Below are 14436 nucleotides of genomic sequence, written 5' to 3'. Positions count from 1 at the left end.
CTGTGATGTGTGTGTGTGAGGAGAATGTAGCTTGTGTGGTGGTGTTTTGTGTGTGTTTGTATGTAGTGCGACCTCTGAGTGAGAATATTTAAGTAGGGGGTGTGGGGTGCGCAGCCCCCCACATGGGGGGTAAAGGGGTTCTTACCCCCCTGCTTTTATGTAGTAGAGAGCTTGTGTTTGTGTGTCGGGAGGATGGTGTGTGTGTGTGTGTGTGTGTGTGTGTGTGTGTGTGTGTGTGTGTGTGTGTGTGTGTGTGGAGTAGAAGTACAAAATTCAAAATCTCCAGTGTGCGATATTTTGAATTTCGTGGTTCTGAATTTTTGTTTTTCAAAAATTCGACTTTATAGCTTCGGAATACTGAATTTCGATATTTCAGTATTTCGAGGATATAAAGTGAATCCGTATATACATATCTAAGAAAATCTTGAGAATGAACAATGTGTAAAAAATATTTTGTGTCTTAAAATTGTATAACTGCATATCATTATTTGACTAAGATCATCCACAAACTTATCACCCATGATGTAGCACACTTTTCTGGACTAAGATTACCTCTTCTCTTCCAGTATACTCCATTACAATATATTAATTTCAACAGTTATAATATAATATGGCATACAGATATCCTTCTTTTTCTGTCCAGCAGGACCCACCGTTGGTACATTTTTTAACAAAAGCAACTTTATAAATACATTTTCAACACATACACATGTACAAATCAGTTTGATATACAAATGACATATAATTCTTTATAAAACTCCAACTAGCTATGCTGGCATATCTTACACATCCACCACCCCACTACTCCTGGCATAGCTGGCAATACTTCATATCGTCACACTCCCCACAGTGCCTTTTTAGGCAATGCCAAACTGAAAGTACTTCTGACATAGCAAATCGAAAGAAAGGAAATCAAAGGTGTTACTGCTCAGTGCTATTAGTCTAAAGAAAAAAAAAACTCCACCTCCTAAAAGCTCTCTTCACACTAGAGAATGCTGACATCTGTGCAATGTGGTTTAAAGCTGCAGAGAGCACACCTGCAGTAAAAAGCAATAATGCCTTCCACACATTTAGACCAGCTACTGCATAGATAGAGACTAAATGTGTAGGTGTCTCGATTTACATAAAAAGTAAATATACCTTAACACTGGTCAAACAGAACAATGCACTTGAGCTTCTCCATAGGCAAAATCTCATACTATTTCCCTGTAAGCTATAGGTCCTGCTGTATGAGCCATGAACCCATAACATATAGTCAAACTTATTGATAACACTCACCATCCAGCCCAATACCATATTCATTAGTGACATTAATTACCCCACTATTAACTGAGAATGATATACGACACACTAAACGTGCTGGCACAGAGATTTCTGGATTTTTTAAACACAAACTCCCTAAATCAGACTGTCAATATACTGACCAGGACAACATAGTGGATCTGGTCCTCGCTAATATGAGTGAGTGCTGCACACCCCATAGAGTAATGTCTTCTCTGGTAAGGTCAGACCATAAAATGATCTCCTTTGAAGTGAAAATAAACCCTGGAACCCCAGCTAATCCTGGGATGTTTAGAAACTACTCAAATGTTAACTTCCTATAATAAAGTGATAACCTGGCAAAATTACAAGCCCCCATAAATCCTATTTTTTTGTAAAGAACCCCTGAAGTTGCTCTAGTTGTTGCATATGCCTGGTCAGGTACATACCAAAGGGAGCATTGTAATCCATTACTGGTCTGATAAGGGTGGAGTGGAATAATGACCTCTTTGGGCCTAGATGCTATGCCTTTGCTTATAAGCTGCACAACATAAAAGGATTTCCTCAGCACTGTGGCCACATGGTGGTCAAAGGTAAGGCTACTGTCTATGTGTGTACCCAGATGCCTGACCACTGGGTTGACTGTTAGGGGTGTATTTTCAACATGGTAATTAACCAGGATGGTTGACCTCATTGAGTTTCAGACCATGGCTTTGGCACCATTTGTTAGTCAGTGATAGGCCTTCTTGAAGAAAGCTAGTGTCTGCAGGAGAGTCAGTGATAACCCCCAGCTTGCAATCATCTGAAAACTTAGTCAGCCATAAAATGTCAGCATTTGCTTCCATTTCAGAAAATGTCAAAAATGAGCGGGCACAGTACCGAGCCCTGGGGGACTCCTCTCGTAACTGGCATCTTGGTGGAGGTGGCATCACCTATTTTGACCTCCTAAGCCAATCAGTGTGCCAGTTGGCTGTCCAGTGGGTGATAAAAGGGTGTATACCTAAATTAGTCAGCTTGTCTATAATGCCTGAATAGGCATTGTATCAAAAGTCTTGACCAGGTTGAGGTTAGCTGTTTACACAGTCTTGCCTTCATCCAGTTCTTTGGTGACACTCTCAAAAAATCCACAAGATTTAATAGACATGACATTCCTTTAATAAAGCCAAACTACTCCATTTCAGTGTGGGTGATGCCATTTACAATAATTTCTGCCCAGTGTTGCGTATTCCCCTGAGATTATCGACATAGCTGTACAAAACTTTGTGGTTGTCCTTTACCTGAAAAGCTTTTTTTTAAGCTCTGACCTATGAAGTATTGATTAATCCTCTTGGTCGGGGGTGAAAGTATGTAAGGCTTTGTTCCTCATAGGTTCATACTAGGCTATCTGCCCTGGGGCAATTATAAGCCTAGCCCGATTCTGTATGGCTTACGCCACCCCTTGATTTGAGTATACTGTGCCCTTTTTAAGGTTTAGTTTACTGTGCCTCTGTCTAATAGTGACACGGGAGTAATCCCTGGGACAAACCTACGATCCCCCATCCACCTATCGAGATTCTTCTCGAAGAGATTCAGTGAGGTGCTCTGCTTCACATGAACTGGAATTCTATTCCAGAGCGAAGGGAGCCTCTGGGTTATGAACCTGTTTCTCCAGCAAGTTCTATTTATTTCTGTGCTGAGGTTCAAGTCCCTCGAGCGTGTGGCTCTAAGGGATTTAGATTTACTGAGGTGGAGCATGTCCATTAATTCTGGATTTGACATAGCTTTGTATATCAGGCATAGATCGCCTCGAAGTAGGCGGTATGCAACTGACTTACATACACTTTACCAAGATTTTTTTTCTTTTGTTGTATAACAGATTGATACCGTGATTCCACTGGGGTGGCTCACTCGATATAGCTATCAACATGCAAACAAGACATGTATATGTTTTTTCTGATAGCTATCAATTTGGCTGTACAGAGAGTTTATTAATCGCTCAGCATATGCTATTGTTTTTTATTGGGTTTGAGAGTGCTTGATATTTAGCCAAGGTGTCGCTTAGTAGAGAGAATAGTTCCTAAAGGTTTTTTTGTTTCACTGGATCCCCTGATCCCCAGACTTAATTTTTATTTCAAGCAGTACTGCCTTATGGTCAGATCTCATCAGTGAAGACATTACATTGGGTGAGGAACATCGGCCTTCTATGTTAGTGAGTATAAGGTCAAGGATATTTGTACCCTTACTAGGAGACTGAACCAACTGTTCCAAGATGTTGGTATTAATAAAGTTTAGGAATCACTGGGCTTGTGCATTACAAGTGGTGTAGGATTCCCAGTCTATAGAGGGATAGTTGAGATCCCCCATGAATTTTGCATTGGGCTGAATGGTAAGTGAATCTAGTACATTAACAGAGGTAGTATGGGTTTCCTGAGACATGAAGGGGGACATATAGGTTGCAAGGATATGGGCAAGACCTTGATTATGGTGAGTTGTAAATGTATGAGCTCCAGTGGCTCATACATCGTAACTAGTCTGGATGTGAGGTTGGTTTTAATATAGACTGAGACTCCACATTTAGCTCCCTCCTGTGCAGTAGCTGGTCTAAAGGTGAGAAAGGCAGTATAACCTTACATAGCTGGGTACACTTCAAGACTTCAAACCGTGTCTCCATTACTACATAGGTGCCCAAACTCTCCAGGATAGAAAGGCTTGCAGGTAGTGGAATTTCTTAAGACGTCTGTAATGACTAGTACCATCTTCAGATATTCCTTCATAGGTTCAAGTAAGTCAGCATGTTTATCAGTTTGGCATTGCCTAAAAAAAGGTATTATGGGGTGGAAAAGGTCTTTACCAATACCTGAAAGCCTAGAGGGGATTAGTGCTGACCATCCCTGGTAAAGCAGCATGGTCTGTCAACTATGTCCTCCAAGGCCCTCAAATATTTTTGGATTGACACCAAAAGCTATGCCAATTGTCAAAAATCAATCATTTTCTGTTGGTAATGTGGCATCATCCCTGGTGAAGGCATTTTGATGCTCAGTGCTAAGCTCATACCTGCCTGAGACACATAATCAGTAAGTTTGATCAAGTCTTGCTTCATATAGTCAAGGGAGGTGCATTTCAGATCATTAACTGATCTGTGAACTTATTAGAACTGATGATGCTCCTCTTCCCCAGTAATCACTTTTTTCTGGAGGCCAGTGGCATGGACCTATCCATATTCTGGGTGGTTCCCCATCCAGATGCCTCATCAATTTGCTATTCCAGAGGGCATGGAAAGAATCCTATGTGACAGAGCCAATCCCCTAGCAGCCTGACAAAGTATTAGTCCCTCCTAAGGAGAAAAGGATAGAACCTTTTGGACTGAGTGCCCTGCACTGGATGATATTGAGGTTGCTGTAGCCACTAAGAAATACATCTCAGAGAAGAGTTCTATGGTCTGCCACTAAAACAAGGCGTCTCAGGCTTTGAACTTCCTGGGGAATGCATTCATGCTTTAGCCATCTTTGCATTACGTACTCTGAACTACTTGGCTTATCTGACCAGGCTCCAAAAATATTTAATTTCAAAGATATCAAAGATGGTGTGTACAGAGCAGCCACCAGAGACTCAAAAGTCATGAGATGCTCAGTTGTCTACTCTGCAGTCCATCACAAATGTATCTATGAGAGTTCTCATGAATGGTACAAAATTTACAGTTTGCAGAGCTTATGCAGACTGCTTCAAGGTATACTTTCTAAATGCACCTTTTGATGGTTCCTCTTTCTTTGTTCCCACAATCAAAGGTAAATTGACTAGGAGTGAGCAAGAAGAGAAGACACTGTTTGTCCAGCAAAAGAGTTCCTTTTCCATGAACCTAAAGGGGGAAGGGGAATGACTCATTTTTCACAAGTCACAGATTTTTTTTCAAGATGCTTCTGGTGAATGTGGCTCTTGTGGTAGAGGGGGAAACTTTAATAGATGCCACCCTAGAGGGAAGGGAGAACCACTTCTCCTGGGGGTTTAATCTTCAGTAAGCTCCTTTATCACCCCTGAAGGGTTGTCCAACTGCCAGCTCTGGAGGCAGTTGGAAGGTGCTTGGCTCTCCACCCCAAAGACTGGGAAGCCATAATTTCAGATGCTTGAGAGTTGTCTCCAGAGGTATTCTATTCCCGTTTTCTATGCTCCAAAGGAGAACCAACAATCCATTCCAGATGTTTCAGCCATCAGTGAAGAGAAACAGCAGTGGAAATATAAAAACTGCTTCTCAATTGAGGCATCCAAGAGGTCCTGCCAGACCAAGGAGGATCCAGGTTCTACTAAATATTCTTTTTTAGTGCCACAAAAAAACATGCCCCATTCTGGACCTCAACAGACTAAATCTTTATGTAAAACTGAACAAGTTGTGGGTGGTGATGGTGCAATCCATTTTCTTGTTTTTTTGTTTTCACTCAGCCCCAGGCCACAGTTACCACTGACACTTTTCTCCTGGGTTTAGTGTGCATTTAGATGGGAAGAGCACCCAAGTTATGTAGTCCCACTCAGAGGTCAGTCTTCACATCAATGTTTTGGAGATGAGAGCAGTCCTCCAAGAACTGGAAGTCTTTTAGGACTTTCTTCCCGAGGGTGTGATAGCCTTCCACGCTGACAACACGGCAGTGGTATGGTACAAAAACAGTGGGGAACTGGGTCATATCCTCTGTGTCAAGAGGCCAAGAGACTATGGCAAAGGGTGATGTCCTGGCAATGGTTTCTGATAACATTGCATATGCCAGGGAAATCTAGCATATTAGCAGACAATTTGAGCAGGAGCATCCTCATATCTTAAGAGTGGTTCCCTCAATACAAAGACAGTGGTGCGAGTGTTGAACCTTTGTGATCAACCAGCTGCAATCTATTTATTCCCCCTTCCAACACTAAATGCAGTAGATTTTTTGCTCTGATCCCTGCAGTGTGACCGCCATCTATGGATGCTGTTCTCTATGCTTGACCCATGAATCTCCTATACACCTACTCTCTGTCCTCTTTGATAATAAAGTTTCTTCAGAAGCAGACCATTGTAGCACAACTATGATCCTTGTAGCCCTCTTTTGTCTGAGACAAGTACCATTCCCCTTTCTGTGACCTCATCTGTTACACCATCCTTGGATCCTGGACCCTGAACCAGAACTGACTTCTCATGCATTGGGGCATCATTACCCAAATCTCAAATCCCTAAAACTGCCTTCTTGCTTTCTCCAGTTCTGCTAATGGCCAGAGATCTCAAACTTTCTAAAAGGGTTGTCTATATAGGTCCATAGATGTGTACTTGACTAATTACTGGGTTCAGGCACCTAGGCAGCAAGGATTTCCCTGTGGTACATTTAGTTGGGAGCACGTGGCTGAAATGACATTGAGATGCAAAGAAATATGGCTGTTGTGAATTCCCTGTGGGCAGAGAGAATAATGTGATGTCATACCCACAACTTCAATAACCAAATGCACAGGGAGAAAATAATGTTCATGGTCCCCAAGGCAACATGAGACAGCAGGCAGTGTGGCAGACAACAGCAGCAGCAGGCTGGCCATTGGGCATGTCAGTAATAGTAAAAATGCAGTGCACAATGGACATTGCCTTTATAATTGGTGTGTGTGTGTGTGTGCGTGTGTGTGTGTGTGTGTGTGTGTGTGTGTGTGTGTGTGTGTGTGTGTGTGTGTGTGTGTGTGGAAAATGCATACTGGAGCATAAGTTTGATTACAGTAGCATGCAGGACTTCATCCATGATGTAGCAAACTTCTACATGTTGTAGTTACATAAGCATAAACTGTACACTGGGCACAACACTCATTACTTGTTCTGCCCCTATACACTTGTTTATTAAAGCTGTGGTCATGGCAGTGTGTGCTTCTCTTTGCTCACAGGGAATTTGCAACAGTCATATTTTTCTGCAGCTGAATATCACTTTAGCCATGTGTCCCCAACCAAATGTACCACAGAGACATCTCTCACAGTCTAGGCACTAGAACCCATCCCAAAGACTGCCCTTCCTATTCCAACTATGTGAATTTGAGTTTGTCTATTACTCAGTTTAAGCACAACCTAGACCAGCTGATGGGGAACAGGATGTTTACATCAGGCCTGGCACCCAAGTCCCTCATGAAAAGAGGTGGTTTATAAATGTCTGGCCCTCAATCTCCTATTTGAATAAGTGCCATCATTATTCTTTTGGGAAAACTTGGCTAGACTTAGAAAGATTCCCAGGTCAAGTTCCTGTAATCACGGCTGCACAAGTAAAAAAAAAAACACTCTCCATAGCCAAGAACACAGTATCCATGGGACCTGACAACATCCCAGGCTGTGTTCTACACAAACTACAGAACAAATTGGCACCCCACCTAATTATCATGTTCAATCATAGCCTCACCTCAGGCTGTGTGCCCACTGAATGGCACACAGCAATGGTTATCCCACTCCACAAAGGGGGAGCCACCACAGACCCCGAGAACTAGCGCCCCATTAGCCTGACGAGCCTGGTCTGCAATGACATTGGTAATCTCCAAACTCTGGACCTTACCCAGTTCGAGTTTGTAAAAAGGCAGGTCATGTCTCCTAAATTTGATAGACTACTTTGAAACGGTCACCAAAGACGTAGATGAGGGTAAGGTGGTTCATACAGTCTATCTAGATCTTGACAAGGCTTTCAACACCATCCCCCACTCTGGAATTATAGATAAACTCACTAAAACCAGGCATAAATCCCTATGTTACAAGATGGGTTGCCAACTGGCTCACTGACAGAACCCACACTGTGAAAGTAGCAGACTCCAAATCCAACTTCAGACCAGTGACAAGTGGAGTACCACAGGGTTCAGTCCTGGGTCCTCTCCTGTTTGGTATCTACTTCTCTGAAGTACAGGCTAACACAGAAAGTCTTTGGCTAATGAAGTTCGCAGATGACTGCAAACTAGGAGCCATAATCAAAACTCCTAACGATGTGGACATCCTACAAAAGGGCCTCATTGAGACAGATGCCTGGTGTCAAAGCCATGGTCTCAAGCTCAATGCCAAAAAGTCTATTGTCATTCCTTTTGGTAAAAACTCTGTACCCATGAACTACCACATAGGCGGTTGTCTACTTAACACCGAAAGCGTGATAAGAGACCTTGGGACACAGGTGGACAGTAGTCTCTCCTTTGATAATCACATCTCCACAGTAGTCAGGAAATCCTTCTACGTGGCACACCTCATCACAAAAGGTTTCTCATCCTGGAAAAAAGAGGTCATTGTTCCCCTCTACTCTTCACTCATTAAACCCATTATAGAGTACAACGTCCCTTTTGGTATGTACCTCACAAGACATCTACAACAACTGGAAAGACCACAGAAATACCTCACAAAGAGGATTACCAGCCTCAAACAGATGCACTATGCAGACCGTCTCAAAAAAGACCAGCTTTACTCCGTCGCATATTGCCTACTCAGAGGCGATCTCTGCCTAACATACAAAGCTATGTCAAACCCAAAGCTGTTGGACATGCTCCACTTAAAGAAATCCCAATCCTTCCAAGCTACGTGCTCTAGGGACCTAAACCTTGTCACCACAATAAACAGAACATGCTGGAGGGATAGATCCCTGTCTCATAGACTTCCCATACTCTGGAACAAGCTACCTATCTATATCAAAAAAGCTCCTCATTGGCACTCTTCAAGAAAAATCTTGATGATTGGATGGGAGATAGGAAATTCACCCCAGGGATCACTTCTGTGGCTCTGCTCGACAGGAGCACAGGAAAATAATTTTCTTGGGTGGCAAAAGCCAGGGTACCTTTTGGTTAGGCTTATATAGGCCCTAGGGCCAACAGCCTAGTACCTACCTATGAACCTGTGAACATATTAGCCTAATAACAATCTATGACGATGAATTTATGAAACAGATGGAAAAGCCAATTTCATATCTGTTGTTTGTAAGCTACATTAGATTCAAACTAGAGTATGGAATAATAATAGGGAAACTTATAAGAAAATTAGCATGAGTAAATTGGAAAGAATAAGTATAAATATACCAAGGGTATCAATGGATATGAAAGTTTAAGTTATTGTGAAAGATTAAAATATTTGGACTTGTACAATGTCTCATATAGATATTTAAGAACAGGCCTTCTTCAGGTATATATGGTGTCTAGAGGCAATCATTTTTAGGAATGCTTGGAGATAGCAAACAGCAATATGGACACAATGGACAACCTCTGAAGCAGATTACATATGAATGAGAGATGTACTAATCAGTTATTTAAGAGAGTAGCTGACATGTAGAATAGACTACCAAATATTTTTAAAGCAAGAACTAGTTTATTTTTTTAAGAACGGGTCTATATCAAATAGTCAAAGTTATGTAACTTCGGACACATAATGGTCGAACCATTATGTTCAAAGTTACATAACTTCGACTACCAAAAAAAAGAAAAGAAAAAAAACACACACACCGGACAACAAAATAAATTATTGTAAGCATGGGGGGCAAGCCCCCCTGCATGCCCCACCCCCACTACTTAAATATACTAACTCTGAGATTGCACCACATTGAAGTGAATGGAAACCTCCGCCTATGGAGATTTCCATTCACACGCTCAAACTTTTACAAATTCGAACATATGGTCTCAACTATATGTGGTTCGAACTTGTAAAAGTTCGATGACGTGATAGGAACCCTTTAAGAACAAGCTGGACACTTATTATGGGGGAGGCTGTTTTGATATATTGATATGTTAGAAATGTATTGTTTCCCATGCTGAAATATCTGTATATATGTCCAGAGATATCTTATAGCATCAATAATATCTTTAAAAACAGCACTGTATAGAGACATAAAACTAATTAGCAATGGATTTAATTTAGCCATATAAGTGAGAAGGTATTCCGTAACTGAATCATTAATTATCAAACGGCCTTACCTTTTGAAAATGCATTTCATAATGGCTAAAAATCTAATATTGGAGGAATACTGCTAGTTTTAAAAGTTTTTATGTCACTTAGCTATATTATCATAAACAAATAATGCTATACCTCTTTTCTTAATCGTCCACAGTATTATCAAATTTATACTGAACAGCGGAGAAATCAACAGGCTTATCTACATTCTATAATTGTTAAAAATAAAAATTCCAGTAAACACATCATGTATAATAGTACCATCCTTGTCCAAAATACCTACATCACAAATTGACACAGCCAAAAAAAGCATGCATATTGGATAAATAAGTATTAGAATATGCAATAATATATCAGGGAGTATAAACCTGTAAAGCAGTACTATTAAAATTATGTGGTGAATTTTCTCAGTGTAAAACATTGAAAGAGCAGTGACAGTAGAAACACAATTCAAAGGTGCACTATACAGAACAAGTTTTAAATGAGAAAACATAGTTAACCACTTGACATTATCGTGAGCTATTTGCTGAAAATCATAACCCAAATTCAGTCCAACATGACAGAGCTTGCAAGTATCTGAATTACTATACTAGTGTTTATTATCTTGTACAGTTATTTATCTGAAATGTAAGCTCAATGTATGTGGTGTGTAGTTTCCCTATATATGCTATACATACTATTGTTTATTTCCCTATTTATTACTATTATGCAATGTTTGTTCTTTCATGTTTGTACCTCCCATGCACTGAGCCTGATGCTGGTCCATATGGATTGGAGTTCTGACTTAATAAACATTATTAAAGCATGTATGCTACTGTTGCTTTTACAAATCTGTATCTTACATAATGTGCTTTTAATTGGTCAGTTTTTTCCTTTTGTAAAAACTTTGGAACTTTTATCCCTAGGCCTGCAATGAACAGGAGTTCTAGCCATTTAGATCATCCTAATCAGCAAATACAAATAAATAAATAAAAGATAGATTACTTTCAATGAGAAACATCAACCTAAATTCTGCAGAAATATTATTAACTGCTATAAGGCAAATGCAACTACAGAGAAGGTGTAATTTTCCGCAGCCGTAGGTATTTCAGATAACTTCCTGAACAAACATAATAAGCCTGTGTACATAACTCATTTCTTATGGTTTAAGCTAGATGCAATTTTATGCTTATACAAGAGTGAATCACTAATTAATCTTTTCAAGTTATATTTGTGAAAAATGCAAAACCATGACAAAAACAGAATCATTGTTATGACTTACTAGTAAAGTTTGTGGTTATAGTCCTTTGTCCATAAAATGTACAGCTGTTGCGAGATACTTCTGTAATTTCAACAGCAGTGCAAGGTTCAAATTCATTAATCCTTCCTTTGTCAACGATTAAAGTAGTATCTGATTTGCCGTTATAATTATAACGAACGCTGACATTGCTGGGTGGATCCAGACTGATCATCAAATAATTTTCCTCCTGAGTTATGGTATAGTTACCTAAAATGTAAACAGCAAATTTAACAATTTCGAAATCAAAGTACAGCACTGTGAAAGCTGAAAGATATGTACTTTCTTCTGTTGTAATTATCAAAACTTCAAATAACAGGTTTAAACAATGACTTTAAATTATTCAATTATTAAAACATCCTTTTACAGTTGCAATTAATAGCTTAGCACAATACTTTTTTTTCACGTTTCAGAATACCATTACTGGACCCACTGTTTGTCAGTTTTTCATACTGATGATACAACTGTATGGAATGTCATGAGCCTGTGCTGGTCATTGGCACTAGCAGACAAAAGACTTTTCGTAAGGAAATTCTTGCCAGGCCTAACGCACAACCTTCAACGAAGGAACGCCCGTTCACGCATGTCGCCACACAGAAGACACTCTAACTGAGAATCGAACGAGCAATGTCTAACTGTGAGGCAACAACGCTACCGCAGCACCACCACTGCAGTTGGAAATTACAAATGAATGCCAAAATAGGAGCTATTAACACAGACAGAAATAATCAAGCTGTACTGTATAACAGTCCAAATGATCAGTTCATTGTTACATTCATTTTGTTTTACTTAATACAGTTTGAAAGGTATTCCTTTCATTTCCCTGCCCATATTAAAACAATATTCTTTAATTTATGTTACCTGAAAATGTTTAAAACTCAGCTTCTTTTCTGAGTAAATATTTTTGTTTTATAATAGCTAGTTACATTTAATGAAGGAGTGCTACACAATCAGGAAACACTGCACAAAAGAAATCAGATCTAAATAAAAATAAATAAGTGGCACATATCAAACAGAAACTTTTTTAGAGATGAAAAAGTTGAAGTAAAATGAACCAGATTGGAAACTCTGTTGACTAATAACATACTTTCACATAAGGGAAGAGTATTGCACAAAAACTAAGGTACTGAGCTATGTACAAGCCATATCTTGTAGACTAATTTGTTTATCATAAACCCCACTTACACAATGCTAGAAAAGAATGACCAAATAAGTTTGCTAGAAAAAAGGGCTTTGGTCAGTCATCTCTGAAAATCTGCATATATAAACAACAGGTCTTACCTAGTAAGTAAAGACTAAGTGATTTTTTTTAAATTCTCAGAAATGATAGCGCATATGAAACCACCCTCTGAATAATGAAAACCTATATGTGCCTGAGATGCACATACATGTTTTTATTATTCAAAGGGTGGTTTTCTATGAAAATGTGGCAAGTGAGAATTTACAAGTTGCTAGCTCCATTTTTTAAACAGCATCACAGTAACAGGAATGAAATACAATACCACTGAGACTAAGACTGTTTGGTGTGCTCCTTTTTTATTGGAATATTTAAAAAATACTTAATATACAATTAAGGTACAGTATACTTCTAGAAAAAGATCAGGCAATTGGGAGGTTTGAGTGGAATGAAATGGAATAATCTATATATCACTGTTTTGGGAGATATTCACATGGTACATGTTAAGAGACTCACTGAACATAAAGAAAATTAATTACTGCCATAGATACCCGCTGGCTATCAGAAAAGAGTTAAAAATGAAACATTCAGAAAGTACAAGGAAAGACAGCAAGACAAAGAAACAGAGAGAAAAAGAGAGAGAGAGAGAGAGAACAACAGCAGATTAAACAGAAACAGATACATATAGCAGTCAGAAGTATAATGGAATACAGGCGAACCAGATATGTGATGTGGATATGGCAATACATCTAAAGCAGAGAAGATCCAGGGATGGCAAGAGCAGAGATCCATGCTAAGGGCAGTGAACAAAATTTGTAAGACAGGAGGGTCAAACACTGTACTGATTCATTGCAAAACAAGAGAAATCTTAAAGAGGCATACCGTGATTAACAAAATGGACAGACATTCAGGCAGGTAGGGACAGTAGAAGACACATATAATGAACAAGCATTTATGTTTATGTTTAACAAATGTGACATAAGGGAATCAGCTGAAATGAGCCTGAGAGAGGGAATAATAATAGTCCATTTATCAAAGAAGGGATTCTGAATGAGCTATAAATACAAACACTGGGCAAAGTAATGTGCGCAATGGGATTCACCTTTGTAGACAGAAAGAACTACATGAACAACTAATATCACCTCTGAATATTCCCTTTAACAAATCATTTGAGAATCTAGTTCTATGGTGCAGAGATGAAGCCATGACTGTAAGCCAGATGGTCCATACATAGTTACATAGTGACACAGATGCTAGGAAGGCCAGGCTGGAAAGATGAGAATGAGCAATTAATGTTCAATCCTGGGGGTATGAAGTGGCTCTAACTCATCACTTAGGTGATACCTAGAGTGAACACAGGGTGTTCCATGGTTCCAGCTGTGCTGTGTGGGCTTATCAAGCACCCTTGACAGTGATGTCCTACATATGATGAGGAGATCATGTGTGTTGTATGCATGTCTCCCAGTGTGAGCAGCAATTGTGGAACGCAGTGGAGATGCCCGGCCTGGCCTACTCCTTACCATCTGACTCTCATCACTCTTCGGGAATGGGGATAATGTGACCACAGCAGGTAACAAGTGGGTTGGTAGACTCTTGCCCTGGGACTGGTGTTTGTCCAGTTCCTGTTCTGGTTTTTGCATACTGGTGAGCACCAGTGATTAGTATATGATAAATATAGAAAAGTTTGTAAGTAAACTTACCATAACAGAATATGTTATAATGGCTTATCATTGCAGTAGCCTTAGTTGTATAGGTCTTGCCCTCTGCACAGGTCTCAGAGCTTTGGGTGTCCTTTTAGGCTCTCCAACTACCTGAAGCAAACAAGGCTGTCCATAAAAAGGCCAGTTGGAGTGCCAA

The 14436-nt window shown here is 39.8% G+C and overlaps 1 protein-coding gene across 1 annotated transcript in view; it reads right to left on the bottom strand.

Moving 5' to 3' along the window:
* LOC122814279 (receptor-type tyrosine-protein phosphatase C-like) overlaps positions 1 to 14436 on the bottom strand; it is a 2027173-nt gene that overhangs the window by 1059731 nt on the left and 953006 nt on the right. Inside the window, exon 19 of the mRNA XM_044086870.1 lies at positions 11388 to 11612. Coding sequence (XP_043942805.1) covers positions 11388 to 11612 — 225 coding nt within the window. The remainder of the gene's footprint in view (positions 1 to 11387; positions 11613 to 14436) is intronic.

This window comes from Protopterus annectens, chromosome 10.part0 (genome assembly GCF_019279795.1).
Source record: "Protopterus annectens isolate FY-2018-M chromosome 10.part0, PAN1.0, whole genome shotgun sequence".
NCBI lineage: Eukaryota > Metazoa > Chordata > Ceratodontiformes > Protopteridae > Protopterus > Protopterus annectens.
The sequence above is the reverse complement of the archived record's forward strand: the minus strand, read 5'-3'. Positions and strand labels throughout refer to the sequence as shown.